General features: G+C 36.7%; 1 protein-coding gene across 3 annotated transcripts in view; it reads right to left on the reverse strand.

Annotated features, from left to right (window-relative positions):
- Positions 1 to 24,162, reverse strand: part of tle2c (TLE family member 2, transcriptional corepressor c) — a 26,101-nt gene continuing 1,939 nt past the window's right edge. Inside the window, exons 2-14 of one of the 3 annotated variants that reach the window (XM_083524939.1) lie at positions 15,049 to 15,149; positions 14,841 to 14,904; positions 14,407 to 14,451; positions 12,103 to 12,165; positions 10,730 to 10,804; positions 10,299 to 10,476; positions 9,251 to 9,267; positions 7,703 to 7,837; positions 6,059 to 6,112; positions 3,479 to 3,622; positions 1,692 to 1,817; positions 473 to 780; positions 1 to 349 (exon numbers count right to left, since the gene is read on the reverse strand). In XM_083524939.1, the coding sequence (XP_083381065.1) occupies positions 1,692 to 1,817; positions 3,479 to 3,622; positions 6,059 to 6,112; positions 7,703 to 7,837; positions 9,251 to 9,267; positions 10,299 to 10,476; positions 10,730 to 10,804; positions 12,103 to 12,165; positions 14,407 to 14,451; positions 14,841 to 14,904; positions 15,049 to 15,149 (1,002 nt within the window). In that variant the 3' untranslated portion in view covers positions 1 to 349; positions 473 to 780. The remainder of the gene's footprint in view (positions 350 to 472; positions 781 to 1,691; positions 1,818 to 3,478; positions 3,623 to 6,058; positions 6,113 to 7,702; positions 7,838 to 9,250; positions 9,268 to 10,298; positions 10,477 to 10,729; positions 10,805 to 12,102; positions 12,166 to 14,406; positions 14,452 to 14,840; positions 14,905 to 15,048; positions 15,150 to 24,162) is intronic. The other 2 variants (XM_083524941.1, XM_083524940.1) reach the window with 2 other exon arrangements.

A 24,162-nucleotide genomic window follows, 5' to 3' on the forward strand; every position in this document is an offset into this window, starting at 1 on the left:
TCTTTTTGAGAGTTTTATTAGAGAGCCAAACATCTGCAGCTCATGTCCACCAGCAGATCTATGCATACTCGTGCACATGTTGCTATGAGGAACACAAAAAGAAAGAAAAAAAAAAAACCCAACAACAACACAAGTTCCCAGTGCATAATCCGAGTGTATAAAAGATAATATAAAGGTCACCTTCTTCTGCAAAAGACGATCCGGTTCTGCTACACAACAGTCTTAAAGGTCAGTGTTTACACAGGACTTGTTAAAGGGTCTCAGTCTCAGTTTCTGTCTTTAGTTTGGTAGGTTTGAATTTTCCCATGGTTATCGAGGGTCAACAGGACTCGCTCTCACTTGCTTACTGCTGAAATACAGACAATATCAACATCCTTGAATTCCAATATGATATTACGAGAATCACATTAAATACTGAAGCTAAAATATACACAACGTAGACTCTATAATATTGAATTGAACTGCGACTCACCGAAATTCTCAGCTTTGCCACAGCACTCCAGCTGCCTGAATGGCTGATAGACCTGTCAATCACTAGAACAGCTGATCGATTGGCATGTTAAGCTGTGCCCCTGACACGGCCCTGCAGTGTAGCGGATACAGAATGTGTTCAGCTCCAAAACTCGGTGGACAAATGCACATTCCACAGGAAGACATCTGGTCCTCGAACCCCGTTGCACTATGGGACGGAGCCGGTGTGTGCTGGGTTTGGTGGGTGGGTTGCTTGAGGAAGGGCCACTTCGTCTCCCACCCGTCTCACTCCACAAAGCGGAGTGGGTCCTGTGAAGACGGCAAGACGGTAGCAGTGAAAACGGTTCGCCTTTTATATATGATGAAAATGAGCTGCACCGTGACATATCACTCTTTCCATTTCTATTCAGTCAAGCGTGAGTCTCGCTTTCTAAAAAAACGAGGTTGGAGTCGGAAAGTGAAAATACAAACAAGTACTGAAAAGAGCTGCAGTAAAACACCGCAAATGAAATTCTTCCTTTTTATTCTTTTTAAAACAAACCGGTTATATACTACAGGAAGAAGTGTGACTCCAGGCAATGGGGGAAAAAAACACATTTTATTAAGGAAGAAGATTTTTATTGAATATTTTGAGAGTTTGGAGAACAAAAAGAATGGCAAAACTAAGTATTTAAACAAAATACTAATTTCTGATTGAAAAGATATTACCCACAGCCCATGTTCAGCAAAGTGCACAACGTTGCACCCCTCTTAGTTTTTCAATACAGAATAAAAGGAAGTATTGATTTGATTTTGCTGGAACGTGTGACAACAAAAATGTCAGGAAGAACGTGTGAGGCCTGAATTTATTTTATTACCCTCATGTGATATGAATAAAATACATTTAATACATTTAATACAAAGGGTCTAAAATCTTTTGCACTCGGCTCCATATATGTTATTGGTATAATTGGAGTGATTTACATTAGTCATCCCTCCAGATATAAATCAAACAGCAAATAAATAAATAAATAAATAAATAAATAAATAAATAAATAAATAAACAAACAAATAAATAAATAAATAAAATGAATATTTGTTTATGAGTAAAAATTGGCCTGTAATGTTGACTATACTAGACAGATCACGCCTGTAATATTTCACTGCAATTTCTAAGCAAATAAACAAGGAAGCATGAAAAAGAGCATGTGTTGTCTGTGGATAGTGTAGGTGTATCTCACCTAGTGCTGGACAGGAGGAGAGGGAGCGCATGCTGGGGAGGACAGAGGACAAGCTGGAGGAGGCGGAGGTGGTGCAGGAGATGAAGCATCACATGACGGGGATGGAGAACGAGAGCGTGCTTTCTCCTAAAAATAAAAAATACAAACAGTGTGAACTGTTTTAACAGACAGACAGACAGACAGACAGACAGACAGACAGACAGACAGACAGACAGACAGACAGACAGACAGACAGACAGACAGACAGACAGACAGATAGATAGATAGATAGATAGATAGATAGATAGATAGATAGATAGATAGATAGATAGATAGATAGATAGATAGATAGAGATAAATGATTCATTTCACTTGGTGGCCATGACATTTAAATACATTTAAGTCAAGTCAAGTCAAGTTTATTTCTATAGCGCTTTTCACAACAGACATTGTCTCAAAGCAGCTTTAGAGAATATAACAGTTAAGGTGAACAATGTGTATTTATCCCTGATGAGCAGCCATGGCGACTGTGGCAAGAAAAACTTCCTTAGATGTTATGAGGAAGAAACCTTGAGAGGAACCAGACTCAAAACTGGAACCCATCCTCATTTGGGTGACATCAAGAGTGTGATTATAGACTTTAAACAATACAGAACACTGGAGAGTGAAAACTAACATGAGCACTGGAATGTAAGATTATGAGTAATGTCCTTTCTACAGTCTTATACAGTCATCTGAGGTTATGGAACCAGGAGCTACTGAGCAACTCATAAAATAGCTCAACATTTGCGATCATCATACAGATAAATATTATCATTGCGATCCAACACCATTTACTGTTTGAAGTTTCAGCGTCCCTTAAACTCAGTGCTAGTTGCTGCTGAATACTTATTTTTACTGTTTAATATACAACACAGTGCTCAAAAACCACAGCAAGGACTCTATTCAAATCATTTGCAAATTAAAAACTGATAAAAGCATTAAAAAAGACAAAAGTTTAAACTTGGAACAGAGAAGGACGTCAGAGGTGCCACCTATAATCTGCATGTAACGGCGTCCAAACATGTTTAAGGCTTTCACGTCAATTAACACCTCCAGAGCGCAGCGGGTGTGAATCATGTAATATTCCCTTCATTTAGTTGACTAATGAAATCAGATTAATACTGTAGTGCATTTTTTTTTGCAGGAATTCTAGCTACTGATTGGTCAGAAACATACGTATAGCCGCTCAATAACTAGGGCACAGAAAACGTTTGGATACAATAGTTAGAAGTTGCATTCATTTTGTTTAACTTTCTATTAACCTCAATAGGGAGCAAAAAAACTGGGAATGACACTGTTTATACATTATATTGAAAAACTAATCGCTGGCACTTATGTCATTATGTAATTAGAAAAGAAGTTTCTATAATATTATCAAATAGATTTTAAGAGAACAAAAAGTATGTGCCATTTATCAATAAATAAAAACCTTTAACCTGCTGTTAAAGAAAGTTAAAGCAACACTATATGGACAAATGTTTGCGGACACCAGATGTGTGTATAAATTAACCTGATCATATATTTATTATATAATTATTATATACTTATTCAAATAATTAGTAGGACACTGAAATTGAAAATGGTTCTGTCCAAATAACAGCTATGTCACGTTTATATGTTCTATGTATTGAACATATTTAGAGAACAGTTGGCTAGAAGGCTTAAGTTTGTGTTAAAGGGTGCTTAAAGAAAATAATATTCCTTTGCAATACTTAGTAATAATAATAATAATAATAATAATAATAATAATAATATGCAGTGCATACCTGAGGAGGACTCTTGTGCTGGTTGAGTGTGGGGGTGTGCGAAAAGCCAGAGGAAGGTGACCGGGCGTCTCTGGAGGAGTTTCGGCTGTCCATGCCATTCCCATCAGCAGACCTGGGAGATCCTCCGGTTGGAGACACGCTCTTCTTTCGCGTCAACAGACAGGAGACAAACCAAAGTAACCACAAAAAAGAAGACAATAATCACACAACACCAAACACACAATTAGTCATTTGGATCACATGTTTGATTATAATGTTAACATTTTTATAGCACTTTTAAGAAATTGGACAATTATAACTAAGTAGCTTTATAAAAAGAAATAGATTGACAATATACATTTTAAATGAATAAATGAGTGAGCCAGGGGTGTGGCAAAAAAACTCTCAGATGATACAAGGGAGAAATCCTGAGAGGAACCAGACTCAAAAGGAAACCCGTCCTCATCTAGATGACACCAAATATTGCAATTCTCTATTAAACAATCTCTTGTGTACTGTATGATAAAAAAGTGCAATTGTATAACCAGGAAGTTTATTATAATTGAATCGTGAATCTAAGAGAATATATGCGCATAATTGATTAAATTGATAATAGTAAAAATCAAAATTATTTTCTAAACTATCACATTTATTGTTCAGTAACTATATAGACAAAAATTTGTGTACGCTTGACCATAAGTTTAATATGTGATTTCTGAACATCCCATATTCCACATTTAGTCCCCATTTGCTGTCATATTTTTCTCAGTTCTGGAAAGATGTTCCACTGAATTTTGTAGTGTGCTTGTGGAGATTTGTGAAATTTCATTTAGCCACAAGGGTGTTAAAAAAGGAGGCCTGGGGTGCAGTCAGTGTTCCAATTAATACCAAAGGTGTTCGGTAGAGTTGAGTTTAAAGGTCTACAGCAGCCCATTCAAGATCTTCCACTCCAACCCATGTAAACCATATGTATCTTCTCTGAGCTCACAGGGGCATGGTGCTCAAACAGGTCTAGGTCTCCTTGTTAAAGTTGGAGAAAATTTAATGCTACTGCATCCGAAGACCTCCTATACAAGTGTGTGCCTTTAGCATTGTGGTCACAATTTGGGGAAGTCACATATGGCTGGAAAAGTCAGGTGCCCCAGTACTTTTGTCCATATGGTGTATTTACCATAACAGACATAAAAACATATTTTTGCAGCAAGTAAACTATCCACATTGAATCAATTTTCATTGTAAAATCATCAAACATGTTTCTTCAGAGATTTTATTTAATTCAAATTATATAATTCTAAACAAAAAGTTTGTCGAGTTTTCTCGTTAAATGCTACGCAAGTTTTGAATGAAACTTAGATGTGCAACTGAAAGATGATTCCAACCTTTGTGACTTTTACGTTATCTCTTTATTTGCTCTTTAAAGGCAGACACTGCATATTGACAACCTTTTTTACAAGTATATTGCTGGAAAATTACATCTGATTGGTCAACAGAACACAGAATCACTATGTAGTAGGGGTGCAACGGTACACAAAAATCAGGGTTCAGTACGTACCTCGGGTTTAAAGTCACGGTTCGGTACAATTACGGTACAGTTAGGGGGAAGAAATGCAAAACATAAAATTGCTTGTTGGTTTATTTTATTAACATTTGTGAACATCAACACTTTACATTTCTAAAAAAAAATGTAAAAATAAAAATAAAAAAGCCTGTTTGGTTAAATAATAGATAATATTTTTATAATATTTTATAAAAATATAATAAAATAAATCAAATGAATGCAATACACTTTTGTATTATATTGATTCAATTTAGTAATCAATTAAATTGGCACAAATTAAATGGATTAAATTCAAGTCGATAAAAGGAAAAATCTTTTACATTTGTTAGACCCCGTTTGGATAATACAGATATGAATGTGAGTGTGTGTGGATGTGTGTGTGTGTGCGCGTGTGTGTGAGAGTTTTACATTTGATATTTAATTTTCCAATGATATAATCTATTTAACTGCTCTGCTTATTTCAGCGTACTTTAACAAATGTCTTCATTCCTTCCAACCTTCATTCATTCACTCACACCATATGTGGAATTGTCAGGATTTCCTCCTTTTAAGAAAAATCCTTGAAGCTGGAAATAAAACACTAAAGAATCCAGAGCACTAGCAGATTGTAACTATGTTCTGCATGTAAAAAAAAAGGATGCATTCGGTACAAGTGTGTACCAAACTAAAAGCACTGTACCGAAAGATTTCGGTACGAACAAGTGTACCGTTACACACCTACTGTGCTGATACTATTAATAGTTAAAAAAAAAACTGAATTGGTGGAATATAAAAACAAAAGCCTTTAATCCAGACGATTATAAATCTTTTCATGGGTTAAAGCGACTCCTTTGCAATTAAAGTGCAAGATTATGAATTATATGGTTCTGGGAAAATGGATTTGTGGTTGTTATTTTTAATTGTACTTGTAATCTTTCTGCTTTGAGTTGTGAAAACCTGATAATTCAAGCATGTCCTGACTAGGGCTTATAATTATAGGCACAATGTTGACGTTAGGCCAGGACCACAGAGGAAGAGGCAGGAGCAGAATAATTAGGCCGTACCTCTTTAGTGCTGTCCCGTTTCAAACTGTCCTCATTTTTTTCCACTTCTCTGTCCTAGAGGAAGAAGCAAAATGTCATCAATTATCGTCCTCTTTCATCAGCAGCCTGCGTATGTCTATATAAGGAACCGCAGTGTCCTGAAATCGGTTTTATTTCTGTCGAGTGACATTTATCTGCTGAAACTCATTGCATTCATTCATTCATTCATTCATTTGTCTGAATCTGGAGTCTGTCCTAGGAACACTGTGTACCATGCAGGAATACGCCCTGGCCATGCACTTCAAGCCATTGTAACACAAAACACAAAACGAAGACTTGCCTAGGAGCAAGTCAGTATAGTCAATCCACTATATGACATGTTTTTGTGAGGTTGGAGAAAACCGTGGAACCTGAAGGAATCCCACATGAACACATGAAGAACCCTTCATGCAAACGGCCACCCAAGCCCATGCTAATTCCAGGCTACTTACTGAATCTCCAGCACTCTAGCTGACCTTGTTTTCTCCATGAATGACCATAGCATGCATAATTGAAGGCATAATTTAATGTAGGAGAACGATATTCTATACACCATCATCTACATTTTCCACTTTCCATGCCGCGTCTCATCAGTATTCCAAAGGCGTGCTCGCAAGGAAGCGGTAATATTCTATACGACGCATTTTTCTCGCGCAGCTAACCCAGTGCTATGTGAAATGATATTTTAATATTTCATCGGTGTCTATACTTGGGTGTGTTGTCTATGTAAAAGCCACTCTATTTAATATAAATGTTGTCACTGCTAAACTTATAAGAAGGTAAATTTGCTATCAACTTGAAAATAAAATCAGTTTTGATTTAATACGTCAGTATAATGTGATTTATAATTGCACTGCTGTGTTTAAAAAGGTCAAGCATATGCAATAACGAGGTGCATGGAATACATTACTACTGATGTAAAATAAATTTCATATGCTGATGAAATAATAGAGACTTTATGTCTGTATAACATCTGCTTACAGTTATGACATTTGGCAGACACCCGTAGCGACAATTATCTCATTTATACAACTGAGCAAATCAGAGTTAAGGGTCTTGTGTAAGGGCCCAGTAGTGGCAGCTTGATGGTGCTGGGATTTGAACTCACAACCTACCAATCAGGTCTTAAACAATGAGCTACCTCATCCCAATGGCTCTTCAACAGTCCTCCATGAAATCTCCTTCGACTGCGAGTTCTTCGGCGCTGTCTTACAGAGTTTGAAATGGTTTGTATGACTAACTGAAAGCTGTACAAAATGCACAAAAGCTTCACATGAATCTTTCCAATAGTGCTGCAGCAAGTCAGCAAGTTAAATGTCTCAATAGTCGCTGACATTATGAAGATTTAATGTTTCAATATTTCATTTAAAATATGGATTTAAAGGTTTACATTGCGTTTTCGGTTAGCTACAGTAACCTCCCAGCTCTGGTGCAGACATCCAACACTAAACCTACTTGGCTGACAGATTGTTTACATTTGAGGTCACTTTTCTGAATACTGTTCCTTGAAAAAGCCTGGCATCCCATAAAAAGGCTCTAATGAAAAAAAATGTATGAGTCAATCAGCCCAGGATATGACACAGTGCTTGTACTATTTGAGCTTGTGTGCAAAAGTGAGAGCTGTACCCGGGGTGTGGGAACTTGGGGTTTTCCCTCTGCACTGCTTCTTTTGCTGTCTGGCGCAGAATCGGCTGGGCAGACTAAAGGCAGAGGCAGCCTCTGACCCATCGACTGACTCATTGCAGCTGAGTCGGCAAAACTCTGTCAAACACAGTGGATTAACTCACATAACACATTAAACATATATGGAAGTTAATCTCATAGTACTTTGTCATGGATGATGCCAGCATTTTTGGTTCCCTTAAAGGAAACACAATTACAAGTCACACTATTCTCTTAAACAATCTGAGAGAATATACACCAAAACTTAGCACCACACTACATGATTGTTTTATTTACACACCACACTATTTATCTGTACTTTAATTTATATTTACAAGTGTCATTTCATATTAACCAAGGGTATATCACATACATATTCAATTTAAATGAATTTAAGAAGTCCCACAATGGGGTAAAATAGTGGTGTTTTTCATTGAACCAAATCCTGCTGAATTCTCAATTCTGATTGGCCAGGAGGTGTTTTTTTTTTTTACATTAGGAGGTCTAATACATTATTTCTAATGTGCTCACTCACATAGTGGACACTGGATTAAAATAACTGTCATGTTTAATATAGTAATGTTTATTTTTTTTTTCTATGAAGGAGTCTCCGGTCTGAGCGCTCTGCAACAGTCTGGGGTTAAACTTACATTTTCTAACAAGGGAGAGTCTTTGTGATTTCGTGAGAACATGAAAAGCTGTTTCATTTTTTGGCCTGATTTGCTTCAAGAAAGAGAAAGAAAGAGAGAGAGAGAGAGAGAGAGAGAGAGCGAGCGAGAGCGAGAGAGAGAGAAATGCTTGTGTGCAAACAAGTCTTTATGGCTACTAATGCAGCAGTGTCATAACAAGAACTTGTTTTGTGTACGTTTAACATTAAATGAAATTGTAATCGGATACAAAAAAAAAAAAAGATCTTGTTCTCGAATGAATTAAAAACCATAATTGTTGGTGAATTGCTTTAGAATGTGGTGTCATAAATAAAAACAATGCTGGCGAAAGTGAACACTCTTTACATCAAGTGCACCACACTGCTCGATTGCTGATTAATTTTATTGCATGTATTATTTCTTACCTATTATTCCATCCCAGGATATCACAAGTTGTTTGGCAGTATTACATGCTCATTACTGGCAAACAGAATCTCAATACATATAATTATGCAATCTCTATAATCATGTTTTAAGCTATGCCTGTAATAAAGTTTGTTTCAGTGTTCATGCAGGAGGATATACTGAATGTCCCTGCGTGCATTACACTTTACTATACAAGCCAGAAAACAGGAAACCGGAAAGAAATAAACAAGCGACTTAATACAAGCTTAAATATTATGGCTACTGTATGTACACTATGAGAATTCAGACTAGTTGCTGCTCCAGACATGCACAAAATCAAAACTCACCTGTAGTGAATGCAACAATTAATATGGAAGTTTACAATAATTCTTGTTCTAAAGGTAGCCATTCATCTACATGCTAAGACACACTGATATGCATGACTATGGTTCAAACTTACCCTGTTTGGAGCACCATCTATAAGAATACAGGGAAAAAAAAGAGTTATACATTACCTTAAACAGAGCAGAGTACAATCATATCTTACAGAATCACAAAATTGAAAACACTGTATAAAACGTGATTGAAGCATTAAGCATCATTCTTTCTATAGAAATGTTGTCCTTATCCTTTTTATATCTATTTGCACACAAAAGTAATGAATCCTTTGCACTGTGTTCACACCTGGGCCTAAATCCTGTATCTGGGGTTCATCTTTTATTCATTTTTAGATACATTTCTTTCTGGTTTTGCAGCAGTTACACTTAGACCGATTGGATTCCCGTTAGTATTAAACATTATTAGTGTTACATTGCAGCTAAAAACCTCCTCAGTGGCACAACAGAAAAGCGTGCTTCCTGTGATTTAGCGTTAGTCATTTTGAATTCAGATCAACCCTACTACAATCCATGGCTGTAAATTCAGAGTTGTGATTTTGAAATATAAAAACATAAACATAGATGTAGGATGAAATATTCACCCAAATAAATCCCTTTAATCTGTAGTCTGTTAATTAATTCCGAGTCATCTTATCAGGGATGCATTGACTCTGTTTAGAAATCACCCCCCCCAAAATATCACCATACACTCTTTATCCACTTCATTAGGAACCCCCGTACATTGGTGCAATTGGCTATTCAGCCAATCACGTGATAGCAGCGCATTGCATAAACGCATGTACACACAGGTCACGGTTTGAGTATTTCAGAGGCTGCTGATTTTCTAAAATCACACAACACATACAGAAATCTTTTGAGTATTTTCAAAATGGTGTGAAAAAGAAAAGAAAAAAAAACATCAAGTGAGCAGCACTTCTCTGGGTGGAAATGCCTTGTCTGAGAGAAAGGCTATGATAGCTCAACTGTGGTGAGCATAAAAGCATCTCCAAATGAAAATGTGGATTCGTTTAAATGCACTTACAAAGTGACCAGAAAAGATCGATCATATCTAAAATATCGTTCTCATACAGACATGAATTTGTGTAAATAAGAAGTCGTTTTCGTTTGTACCTCTGGGATCCATGGATTCGGGGTGAGTCACGTCGTCTTTAGGCACCATATGTGGAGGGAAGGGGAAAGCCCCTGGGAGAGCCATGAGACCGACACCCGGTCCAAGAGACAGGCCTGCCTGGTGTGGTGTCAGGGGGAAGCCTGGAGCATGATGGGACAGGTGTTGGAGCTGCTGTTGCTAAGAGAGCAAGCAAAGAAAAAAAAAGGTCACTGATTGCTCAAACATCTGAGATTTATTAAATTGTTTGCTATTCATTATGAAAAACACCTTATTTTAGTGACGCTTATACATTAGGGATGAATGCTATTAATTGTAAAATTGTAAAGCTTATTTGTAGGACTTACACAGTGTAATGCTTGTGCCTGGCCATGTTTATGCTGTAATTGTGTACGATTGGTGAGGAAATGAGAGAAAAGTAACACATACTCACCCCTATGATAGCATTTAGGTCAGCCATGCTTACATGCTTGGATCTTTCCACTGCTTGGGCCACCTGGTGTTGATGCTACAGAGATATATATATATAAAAAAAAGTAAAACCGAATGAAATCTTTTTAGCACGGACAAATAAACATACTACAGCAACATTAAAACATTAAACACAAAGTATTTTACATCTTCTTGAGAAGTCATATATAATTAATCACTGATCTGAAATGTCAAAGATACACGATTAACGTTTATATACACTCCATTTCTCAGCAATGTATGACAGGAAATTCATGTCGAAATGCTGCAAAAACACATGATTAATACTTCTAGACAGCAGAACAAGATGGTTTTAATCATCTCATTATAAGAAATGCAAAATAACCATACAAAGTGATTAAAATTTTTATTCGTTTTTATTCATTTATTCTCAGCTTGTTAAGTAGACTATAACCATACTATGATAATATTTAAAATATACATCTCTTTTTTTATTATTACCTTGTGGTTTTTAATTACACAAGAATTAATTAATGATTGAAAATTATAATAAAATGAATACGTTAATTGAGTTACATTAAAAACGTGCTATTTATAAAAATTATAACTTATTACCAATTAATTAATTCTATGTCTATACAGAGCATCTATACATAATTATTATCTAATAAATGTTTTCAATTTTAAGAACTTGTTTTGCTAATTCTTTTTTGCCCAGTGGCATACATTTCATTTCAGCTGGTTTCATCCATAATTGATGATCTTGTATTTTTGTGAATCACATTGTTTTGCATAAAGAAATTGGCAGGTGGGAAAAGAAATCTTTATTAAGACTATACTGATCCAACGTTGGTGCTGATACCATATTGATGCTGATATAACTGCACCAATCTAAACTGGTGGAATCTTTAAACCCCCAAATTAATACTGTACATAAGCCCATCCAGCACACATCACAGCCTATAGTAGCCACATCAGCTTTATAGAAATGCTGTCGATTTGACTCGGTTGAGCCAAACAAGCTTATTTCCTGTTATTGCTCCTACTGGACTCATTTGGGGTTATTATGGCTCGAACATCCTCGGCAAGCTCTCTGTTTGCTTGGTTAAAAAAAAAAAAAGCTATATAAAATATTGATAGATGAAAGAGATGGGAGATTAGGGTGTGTTGATGACCACCTCTCTTGTAAATAATTAATGTCTAAATAGCTGTGAAAGGAATTATAAGGGCCTTCTGGAGTAAGTAACACTTTAATGTTGGTGGTGAAAGGCTGTGTGTGTGTGTGTGTGTGTGTGTGTGTGTGTGTGTGTGTGTGTGTGTGTGTGTGTGTGTGTGTGTGTGTGTGTGACTGTGTGTGCCATTAATTTTGCTCACCTCTTGGGACAGGAGAGGGATAATCTGAGTGCATATAGCACTGAGCCGCTTCACAATCTCCGCCTGCAGGGAAACAAACACACGCACACACACATCCGCACACACACGCGTGTGTACACACACACACACACACACACACACACACACACACACACACACACACTGAGCTCAGAGAAAATCCTATAAAGCAGCAGAGGACATATTAAACATGACAATTGAGGGCAAGCATTACTGCTCCTGCTCCAGTCTGTGACTCTTCATCTTTCTGGAGAAGAAATACAACCTCGAAATATGCAAACATTTTAAGCATGTATTCAACAGCAACGTGTTTTTAAGTGCCAAAAATATCTCTGCTTCCCCTCAAGCATTTACTTAAACACCCTTTTCCATTATTTGATTAAGGAATAAAACACAACCAGTCCCAACATGTTTTAGTTCCTTTATTCCACAGCAATTCATCAACCGATACATAAAGAATGTCAAAGGTTTTTTTTCTTGTAAACCAATTATAGTTATTTATAATGCTGTGGAACCTTCTGTTATCACATCATTCAGGGGTCCCTAAACCATGGCCTGCAGACCAGTCATTCTTTGCTAGTCAAAAAGCTGCACTGACACTGCCAACTCCTTCCCAATAAACAAGCACACATCTGGTTATGTAAAGTGTCCAGAGTAAGTTGTTACCACAAAAATAAGAACATGCTCACAGCTATATGGCTTTTGGGAGGGGAATCATCTTTCTTTTTGTTTTTTTAGATTTTAATGATTGAGAGTCTAACTAGTCAAATGCTATAGCTATAAATTAATGATGTATGAAGTGGATAAAGATTGATCTGTGTTCCTTTGTAAAGCACAGTCCATGTAACAATCGTGCTAGCGAAATGTCTGCAGCCTAATATTTATGCAGCCTACTTTTAAATGAGCCTGAAAACACTTTATTATTCATAGCAGAAATCTAGTGTTATAAACACACTATCTTACATCACGTCCTAAAAATTGTTGAAGAACTCAGTGTGAGAGCTCTTATATATATATATATATATATATATATATATATATATATATATATATATATATATATATATATATATATATATATATATACACTTATGCAAAATTGACTACATTTTATTTAATTATTTCAAGAGAATTTCAAAAAACAGATCATCGAAATTAACACTAAACCAGGTAGGTGGTGGCTCAGTGGCTGATGTTGGATTTGTGCTCAGAAGACACGAATTCAAATCCTAGAACCATCAAGTCGCACTCCTGGGACTCTGAGAATGGCTCTTGACCCTCACCTACTCAGTATAAAAATAAGATAAAAGTCGCTCTGAAGAACGATATCTGCCAAATACCAAAAAGATAAATTGCTATGTTTATTTTCTTAAGAATTGTCATTCTGCAGAGAAAATAATAGGCAGTAAGAGTGAGGAATGCACTATAAGGTGCTATAACGTACACTACATACACAAAAGTATTGGGACATCTGACTTTTCCAGCCATATGTGGTTCTTCCCCAAACTGGCACCACAAAGTTGGAGGCGTGCAATTGTGTAGGATGTGTCTGGAATGCAGTAGCATTAGATTTTCACTTATACAGTAACCTGCTACAGAGCTCTGACCTCAACCCTACTGAACGCCTTTGGGATGATTTGGAGCACTGATTGCAACCTCACCTCACCTACATCAGTACCTGACTTCACTAACACCCTTATGGCTGAATGAACACAACCACAAAATCTCTCAAAAATCTAGTGAAACATATTCCCAGAAGAGTGGAGGATTTATTACAGCAAATGGGGACTAAATGTAAATAAACTCGGAGGTTCCATGATATTAAATAACGGTAAACTGTTGCAATGTGTGAGGTAAAAACCGATAGCAAGTCACTGAATGGTATAAAAGGGAAGACTCGATTTGGGGAAAATTATTTTCAGGCTAGCTTCAGGTTAAACCTGGAGCCATATTTTATTCATTAATAAAACACCATACTATGAGACAGACAATTTGTTTCTTATGCTCGCTTGTGACAATTCGGGTACATGTTTGAGATCCCAAGAATTGATGTTTAGACCGACTCATTTGGCAGCAATACATTTTGGTGAGTCTGGTCGGTTAGGAATTTTATTGACTTTATTATTATGTGGTGTTCCAATGCATAATGATGTGTCAACTCAGATTCTCATTCCGCAATGTGATCAAGGACCGTGTTCCTATTTTTTTTAATAAAAAAGAAGCATAAATACTTGACAGAACTTATTTAAATGCTTATGTTGAGTAACTTCATTCAACAGTTCTTACCTGCTTTTGCATCTCGATATTCAGTCCATATGACATCTCATAATACTACAGAAAAAAAAGATTTATAGAATCATATCAATGATATAAATATATAAATATGGCATTTAAAATGTTGACCCCGATCCAATTAAATGAACTACTCAGCTTGCATGTCATGAAGATAAAAGAAAGTGCTATTTTTCCCCAGTGAAACTGTGCTTATTGATCATGCTAATGATTTATAAACTAAAATAAAATAAAATAAAACTGCAGTATTTATTAATAAACAGAAAAACATACACCCTATAACATAGTCTATTCCATGAGAAAGAGACGAGTGGTAAAAATGGAAGAGGGCCTGCATTTTCTCAATTGTCTTTCAAGTCTTTTATTGACTTCCTCTCCAAACTGCATTTAGGAGTAAACTGCAATAAAAAAAAAGACAAGGCACTCACCATGATGTAATGCCTGTGCATCTCTGTCTTCTCCGTGGCCAGTTTCTCGCATTCCAACTTCAGGCTGAGAAAAAAACAGAAAACCGTAGCTTATGAAATCTTTTACTGTACACAAAAAAAATAAAACATTTATTTACCATATGTCAGAAAAGAAGTTTTTGGCCTTCCATTGTTCTCTGGACCTAATAGTACTAACTGCACTCCTCACCTGTGGTACTGAGCCTGGAAAAGCTGGAACTCTTCTTTAATGTGGTCCAACGTCTCCAGAACAGTAAACTTCATGCCGGCATGGCCTGGCACCAACGGGGCCTAAAAACAACCGAATGCACACGTTAAATCCAAGTGAATTATGAAGGCTGGTTGGGAATAAGACAGTAAAGAGACATTAGAGTTCAACAGATCGATTTCGAAATGCAGTCCACAAATCGCTCTAGTTCACCAACAAACGTGAAAAACAAGAGCACACACCAATTGGAAAGAGCAAGTAAACACATAAGGAAGTATTTGAAGGCAGTAAGACAAAAGCCAAGTGGCAATAGAGACTTTGGATTCATAATTCTAGAAGCACAAATTGTAGATGTGTTTTATATTTATACATTTTAAATCATCTGCAGGACACTGTAGTAATTTGGATGTTTTTGTCCAAATAACAAGGATGTCATGTTTAGGTTCTATGTATTGGTCATACAGTATTTAATGAATAGTTGGCTATTAGTTTGTGTCAAATACTTAGTTCTATAATAATAATAATAATATACTCTAATACACGATATAAACAAGATTATGGACACCTGACAATAAAAGATACATATATGTTATTTGATCATCCAATTTCACATTTAGTTCTCATTTGCTTTTATAATAATTTCTGGGACGATGTTCCACTAGATGTTGGAGTGTGCTTGTGGACAAATGTGCTCACTCAAATCAAAGGGCATTAGTAAAGTCAGGTACTTATGTACTGTGAGGGTGCAGTCAGCATTCAAATTCATCCCAAAGGGGTTTGAGGCCACTAAAGATTTTCCACTCCAACTCAGGTAAACCATATCTTCATGGAGCTAACCTTGTGCAAAAATCACTGTATTGCTGAAACAAGTTAGTTCAACTAGAGGAAAAACACATATGGCTGAAAAAGTCAGGTGTCCCAATACTTTTGTTCATATAGCCAAATAAGACACATGATATTGTGTAGTTATTGTATTTTATATTCTTATTAGAAATTGTTCAGCATTCTATGCTGCACTGTTGTTCTATATCATCTGTTTACCTCATTTGCATCTAAAAACATTTTAAGCATTTTTGTACTTGCCAAGGATCTTGTCAGAACAGGACAAGACTCCCTTTCCTCCATAAATACTGCTCTATTCTATCTCTGCTCTATTCTATTCACTTTTGGATTGCGAAGAACGGCGCTTGCAAGATCCAGGCCTGAACAGTAAACGCTTTGTTTCATAAAACTCCTCACATGCTAGCACACAGGCCTGCAGTCCTAGAAAACCCAACCAACGGGGCACGTCATCCAACGCTACAAGATCACGCCTCATGAAGGAAAGCTTTTGCGCACCAGATGGATTGCTTGTGCTTAGCTGAAGCAGCCTTTATTCATTTCCAGGCACATGAATATCCACCGGTCAATACCGGTCGGTGTAGCCGAGCATTAACTTTTTTACCTTTATATTTCAGCTCCATTGTTCTAGCGTTATGTAAACTAATATGAGAACAGACGCTAGCAAATATCCATTTCCTTCGGAGCAAAGGGGAAAGAAAAAAAAAAAAAAGAAGGAAAAAAGCAGCGTAACGTGACGTCCTGCCTCGCTGTGCCAGGTAACCTTTAATACAAAGATACCGTGTGTACATAATCCTGATAAAATAAAGAGTAATGGGGGTGAAGAGTGCACGGTTTAGGCTGGGAGCAGCTGTGCAGGCAGCATGGTGGAGATACAGCTGCTGAGAAATAAGAGGTCATTACACACACACTACAGACAGTATGACAAAGCACTGCATTATCGGCCAGGCTACTGCACACACTGCCATCCTGCAGGAATACAGCCATCTATCTCAATGTTTTACTGTGTCAGGAGGGAGAGAGAGGGGGAGAGAGAGATGGGAGGGGTGTTGGATTGTGGTTGTGGATCACAGGGCCATGAATAAGGCGCTTCTGAAATATTCACTACATGGGCCACAGATACAGCAGCAGCCAATCTTCCAAGATGTGTGCTAAAAAGGAGATGAACAAAATACCTCGATATCTCGCGTGAGAATGATATAATAATTAACAATGAATTATGCAAGCTTCCTAGCAATGTCACATGTAAAATTAAACCTATTTCAAAATATATGATCAGTTTAAAAAGCCAAAAGATAAATGTTTAATACCACTGCGAGTCGAGAGTCACTATTTCTTCAGCTAATCTTTAGTCATGCTGATCATCTATTCACACACATTTTAAGCTCAACTCTTGCTCTGATGGGCTAAAAAATATTATCGAAATCTATGCTAGCAATGCATTTGACAGTAACATTTTTTTTTAGTAAAAACAAAAAAAACAGCAACAATATCCAGATACTTTGGTCACACAAGTCTAATGCACCATTCATTTAAGATTACTGTGGTAATGGTACAACCTAAGAACTATAGACTGCAATCAATATAAACAGTTAGCTACAATAGCTATGGCTACACCTGACACAAAACAGTCAAGTGCTCATCTGTGAACAGTGTGATAACCTCAACACTAATGGAACTACAAGGATTGAATATTTGGTGTCACCCAGCTGAGAATACATTTCCTTTCGATTCTGATTCTTCTCAAGTTTCCGCAGGGAGTTTTTCCTCGCCACAGTTGCTCACTCTGACTCACTTCTTAGGGATACAAATATATGAATGAAATGGCATCCGAACAAATCTTCATTGAATTCACACCGGTTATTAACATCACACAAGCTGTTTTCTCAAAATGATTTGTCTATACTCTCTCTTGTGCATACATTAGAAATGTTAGTATGCTGTTTATTACTTTTACAGAAATAAAAGAAGCTCTGAGTGAAAAATGGGTGTGTTTGATGTTACATACTGAACATGAAGGTCCTCAAGTGGGAAAAAAAAGTAATTGGTGTATTCAAAATAGTATATACTCAAATGGATTATACTCTTTTTTGATCAAAAAAAGAGTATACAATACCTAACCTGACTTGAAGAAATAAAACATGACATGGTATAACGTGATACAAAATTAATCAAGGACACGGAGGTGTGCTGTGGTGCAATGCAAATCGAAGTTCCTGGTTAAACCCAAGCACAGCAGTTTTATGAAAGAGTTCATGATGTGGAACATATGCAAGACAAATTCGTTTGTGATAAACTTGTGATTAATGTCGGTTCTCTCTCAGATGAAACTAAAATGCCACTGACACTGGAGACTCTCTCCATTTATATTACCTAAATGTTTCCATCATCGGAGTAACGCATAAATAACAGGTCTTTAAACTATTTTAACTATCAGATATACATTTACAATGGGAGGGTACTGTAGAAATGATAACATACTGAAACAGGCATGTTAAAATAAACCATTGATTTGGATTCCTTTGATAGAAATCTTTTATTTCATTACATTAACTTGTGCTTGTTTTATTGATCTGCAACTATGTTTGTTTGTGGTTAAATCTCAACTGACTTAAGTCAAATAAAACCAAGATAAATGTGTTTAGCTCATTTGGGGTCCAGCACATTTGGCATGAACCTGGCCAGGACTACCACAGTGAGAGCATAGTCCTGACAATGCAGCAAGTAAAGCACTGTGGTGAGAGTGTGATGACATGGGCCTGCATGAGTGCGAAAGGTGTTGGGGAGATGGCATTTATAGATGGCATCATGAAAGCCTGTGGATATACCAGAATACTGTCTGACAAGATGACCCTTGGCAGAGGAGAAATATTCCAGCATGATAACGATCTAAAGCACACATTCCTAAATAGCAAGAGTCTAATTGGCAGATAGTGTACTATCTTCAATAGGTTCTTGAACATTATGTTCTACCCTTTGCCGTGTACATATCTAGTCATTATAAAGTTATTTGCAAGCCCTACTTATCTCTGTGGTCAAGTCAAGTAAAGTCAAGAAGATTTTATTGTCATTTTAACCATATATAGCAGCAAAATGAAACAACGTTCATCCAGAAACCTGGTGCTACATTTAACCACATAAAGCTACATAAAAGAAAACACAAAGCTAAGGACTAGTAAGTGTCCTCGCCACATAAAGTGCAACCTGGTGCAAGACAGACAGTGCAAAGACAACACAAGACAGTGTAGGACAAATACATAAAACACAAAATAGCGCCACCAGTAAAACTACTGTATTTACACAGTGCAGTGTGTAAGAGAGAATTGAGTACAGGAGAGTACCTTGTAATTAACATGTAAACAAAAGGGTTTGTGCAAAACAGCAAGAGCAGACCTGAGAAGAAACCTGAGAAGCTTTTCATGCTTCATCTATATACCCCTCTTACGACCTCTGAATGTTGTTCAAGGTATCGGTAACGCTTCTGCAAGACCCTTTTCACATTTGTGCTTAGAGGGGTCAACATGTCATCACATCAACCAAGATGGATGTTAACACCACAGCTGAACCGGGTCTGAGTGTCACCTCTGTACGCCTTTTTAAATGTTGGGTGAAAAGACGAGGCGGTGCTGAAAAACATCACATGTGTTGCACAAACATCTATTGCACAAACATCTTCACGGTTATTAAACCGCGTCACTCTGAACAAGGGATGAACGTCAAGCCCGTACATGAATTCCTTTCATTTTCTCACAGTACAATAGAAGCGTTTTGGAGAAGTTTCACTGATCGTTTCAACATGTGAAACACTGTCACAAAGGAGGTTCTTTTTTGTGTAAAAACAGATGGTAAAAAATATTCATCCAGACTCAAGGACAAAAATGAATATCCATTTATTTATTTTTATTTGTTTTAATGTCTATTTGGTAATAAATATATTGTTTGTTAAGTAATTAAAAACTGAAAATATGAACAATATGGTAAGTGTTTCTAATATTTCTCTGTCCGACTTAAATAGCTAAATACTCATTAAGTTTAAGTGTTAGCTTGCCAACTTTTCCCAGCAAGGTGTCGTTATTGTTGCCTCGGTCGGCAAAGCCAAATCATTGTACTGGGCATTTTCTCAACATCAAGTGTTTAACATTACTGTGGAAACTAGCAGCCAGCAACACATGCACCTCCATGTCACTGAGAAGACATGAAAAGTCTAATATACAAAAAGAGAGTATCTTCCTTTCGCTCTCTCTCTCTCTCTCTCTCTCTCTCTCTCTCTCTCACACACACACACACACACACACACACAATACAGACAAATCAACTAAATCCTCATTTGCCATTTAATTCTGACATATTCAAGCTAACTAATGTGCATGATCTTGTAATTAGCTTTGCCATTCATTTGATTTATTCTCTCTTTTATATAATGTGTCATTTCTGATTCACATTAATAATAAACATATTTAGTAAAAAAAAATGTAGCTGGGTAAAATCATCTGTTCATGTGTATCTTTACCAAGTTGGATTGTGACCAATAAGACAGGCTTTGCTTAGACTGTACTACACCACAAGAATGAGAATAACCCATATATTACATATATAACAATCATTTATACTAATACAAATATATACAAAAATAAAGCAACTGAGAAGCCAGTCTTATTAAAAAGATCATCAGAAAAAAGCAGAACAGAGTACCCGACCCACCAGCCACATCTCAATCCTATCATATAACTGCCCCAAACTGACAAAGGTGAAGTTTAACACATGCATCAAATCAGACATGTGAGGCCAGCCATCTGTGCCCCCTACCCTCTTTTGCATACATGAGCTCACAGACACCAAAGATTGGCAAATCTCGCTGTGACTTACAGTTGAGATGTTTATCTTGGCGTTAGCATCATGAGCATTCAAACTCATGTTCTCTGGACAATTTTGTTATCTAGCATGAAAGCTTTCCTGATATGTCACTTGGGAGCAAAGACAATTTTACCCTAGTACATGTCAATGAATGAGTTTACTGTTTATCTAATTTTTCCACAGACAATGAGACAAATGTCTGATTTGTCTCTCAGCTTATAATTAGGACACACCCTAGCTCCACCCTCTTGCACTTCTATCAGTTTAAAAGACCATAACCATATTGTTCCTATCAGCCATATTTAGTTACCACAAAGTTGCAACCACACAATTGTTTAGGATGTCTTTAAATGTGATAGCATCACCCTTCACTGGAACAAAAAAAACCAAACCTATTCCAGCATGACACATGCCCCTGTGCACAAAGCTAGCGCCATGAAGATATGCTTCACATGGGATGAAGTGTAGGATCTTGAGTGGCCTGCTATTCAGCTCTGACCTTAACCCTTCTAAACACCTTTGGCATGAATTGGAACGCTGACTGCACCCCAGGCCTCATCATCCTACATTAGCACCTGGAACATCTTCCCAGAAGAGTAGAGATTATTATAACAGCAAATGGGAATTCTTTAATAAGTTTGCTAGCCCTCTCCTTCTCCTCCTCCTCTCATATCATCTTATGCTATATTGTGAAAACAATTATATCTTATGCACTACTGAACGCTACATGTGCATGTGTGTCGTGATCTCCGTGACCACCGTAGATATTAACACACATTCTGCTTTATATGAACCTCCGGCTCGGCCTGTTCTTAACTGCGATGACCTCATCTCTATTACCTCTTCCCCTTTTATAACAGCCGCAGGACTGATATGACTATCCTGCAGATTAAATACACTGAAGGGAATTATATTAGATTGAGCCGAGATCTTGTGATAGGGTTCGAGCTGTTCACTGTACAAGAAGCTACCATACTCTCGGTTTATTACATCATGCTTCCAGTTCGGATGTAGAGAATGCTGTGTGTGTAATGTGTTCATAATCGAGTGTTAGATGTTAGAAAATCCCAGAAATAAAGGGAATTTCCAAGTATATGGAAGGAAAAATGTGCAATAAAGATTCAAGGTAATAAGTCATGCATAAAGTGCATGAGTAGCTTGTGGCAGCTGAATAACTGATTATGCAGGACACACTACTGTTTATTTATTTTTTTGTTTTACGATTTTGTGACACTAGTAAGACTTGCCAAATATTTCAATGATGTGCAGAGAAACTCTCACATTTCACCCACAAGGAGTTTTTCCGAAATTTCCCACAGCCCTTTTCAATGCCTACCTCAGACACAGACATATTTACACTGTTTAAGTTTTTGTACATATTGCATCACTATTTTTTATACCCTTTAACTTACTATCGATTAGCATTTGGTTATACACTATATAACAAGAGTACTGAAACTCCTGACTTTTCCAGTCAGATGTGGTTCTTCCTCAATCTGTTACAAAGTTAGAGGCACATAATTGTACAGGATGTCTTTGGATATAGTAGCATTACATTTTCTCTCCACTTGAACTAGGAGACCCAAACCTTTTCCAGCATGACAAAAACTCCATGAAGATATGGTTTACATGAACTGAAGTGAAAGATCTTGAGTGGACTGCAACAGAGCCTAACTTTTGTGAACACCTTTGGGATGAATGAAACCCTGACTGCACTCCAGGCCTCCTCACTTTACCTACACCAGTACCTGACTTTACTAACACCCTTGTGGCTAAATGAGCACAAATCTCTACATGTACACTCTAAAATATAGCAGAACATCTTACCAGAAGAGCAGAGGTTATTATAACAGTAAATGGCGACTAAATGTGGAACGGGATATTCAAAAATCACATGCAAAATCATATCATCAGGTGTCCACAAACCTTCATCCATATGGTGGATATATATTTTTTAACTATTTTCTAGGGACTCTGGGACGAGTAATGACACTACATCATGCGTATGTAATATGTGACAAATAAACAACCTTTAGATTTATATGGTAAACATTCTTGAACCTAATTAGCCAAACTTTTGTAGAACTGCAGCTCTGACAGTAATTTCAGTTGTTCTACATCATCAACAGTAACAACAAATTTATAGAGACTCTTGTTAGCATTTTTTTCAACACAGACAACATATAATCTTTGATATTAGGCTTTCTATAAGACCATATAGATACATTTAATACTTAAGTAAGAAATATAGTGACTACCTGTGTTTTTGTGTTCATTTGTGTTAACGAACCACAAAGTTACTATAATTAACATGCTTTCTGGATGTTCCACATGATTCAATAGAAGTATAAATGGAGTATAATGTCTTGGTCATTGATTAAGTATATAATAAAAACAAAAAAAAACAACGTTAGTAATGTTTGTTGTGGTATAAGAGGCATAAAAATCATATATTTTTCATCATAACTGTATACCCTGATGTGATTTATTTCTAACTTGAACCACTGTTGGACACATGGCTTTATGCCTGCATGGCATTTTGCATCTCCAGTAATCAAACCAAATAAAAAAATATAAAAAATTTTTTAGAGATAATAATAATAATATGTATTTAATTACTTTTACTGTAGGCTTTTCTTATTCGAATGAGATGAGAATTGGAATGTGCGAAAATTTAATAGATTCATATACATTATTTTACATCAGTAAAAAAAAAAAAGAAATTCATTGGAAGTCGTCGAGCCAAAAAATATCTTTGGAACAAAAAATGATGTAAGTTTGTGCTCTTTTTTTTTTTTTTTGGATGAACAGGTATACTCTTTGTGTTTGTTGTTTTTGCTCTAGATTGCATAAGCTGTGTGCATGTGACTTGCAAGGCGTCTATTTTAAAAAAGTTGGATATGCCAGTATAAATAAAAGATTCCACATGTATTAAACATGCACATGACAATAAGAATAGCACGACACAGTAACAATTTATACACGTGCACACACACCCCCACACACAAACCATCCACACTGACACAAACACACCTGTATGTGTACAACTAACACCTCCACCTACACATAATATTTACAGAGCAACAGCACTCAGATTATAATCTCTTTCTCTTTCCCTCTTTCCCTCTTGCGCACACACACACACACACACACACACACACACACACACACACACACACACACACCTGTTTGATCTGCATATCTCTGTAGGCCTGTAATAACATGCCATCATAAGTAGAGCTTTGGCAGAGTGATTTTGTGTGAGTCTGTGTGTGTGTGTGTGTGTGTGTGTGTGTGTGTGTGTGTGTGTGTGTGTGTGTGTGTGTGTGTGTGATATCGTGTTTCCCTTTGAAGGTAATATAACATGACATTTGCGATGGAGAATGAAGTGGCCTGGATCCG

This window comes from Silurus aristotelis (assembly GCF_946808225.1).
Source record: "Silurus aristotelis genome assembly, chromosome: 22".
NCBI classification, from domain to species: domain Eukaryota; kingdom Metazoa; phylum Chordata; class Actinopteri; order Siluriformes; family Siluridae; genus Silurus; species Silurus aristotelis.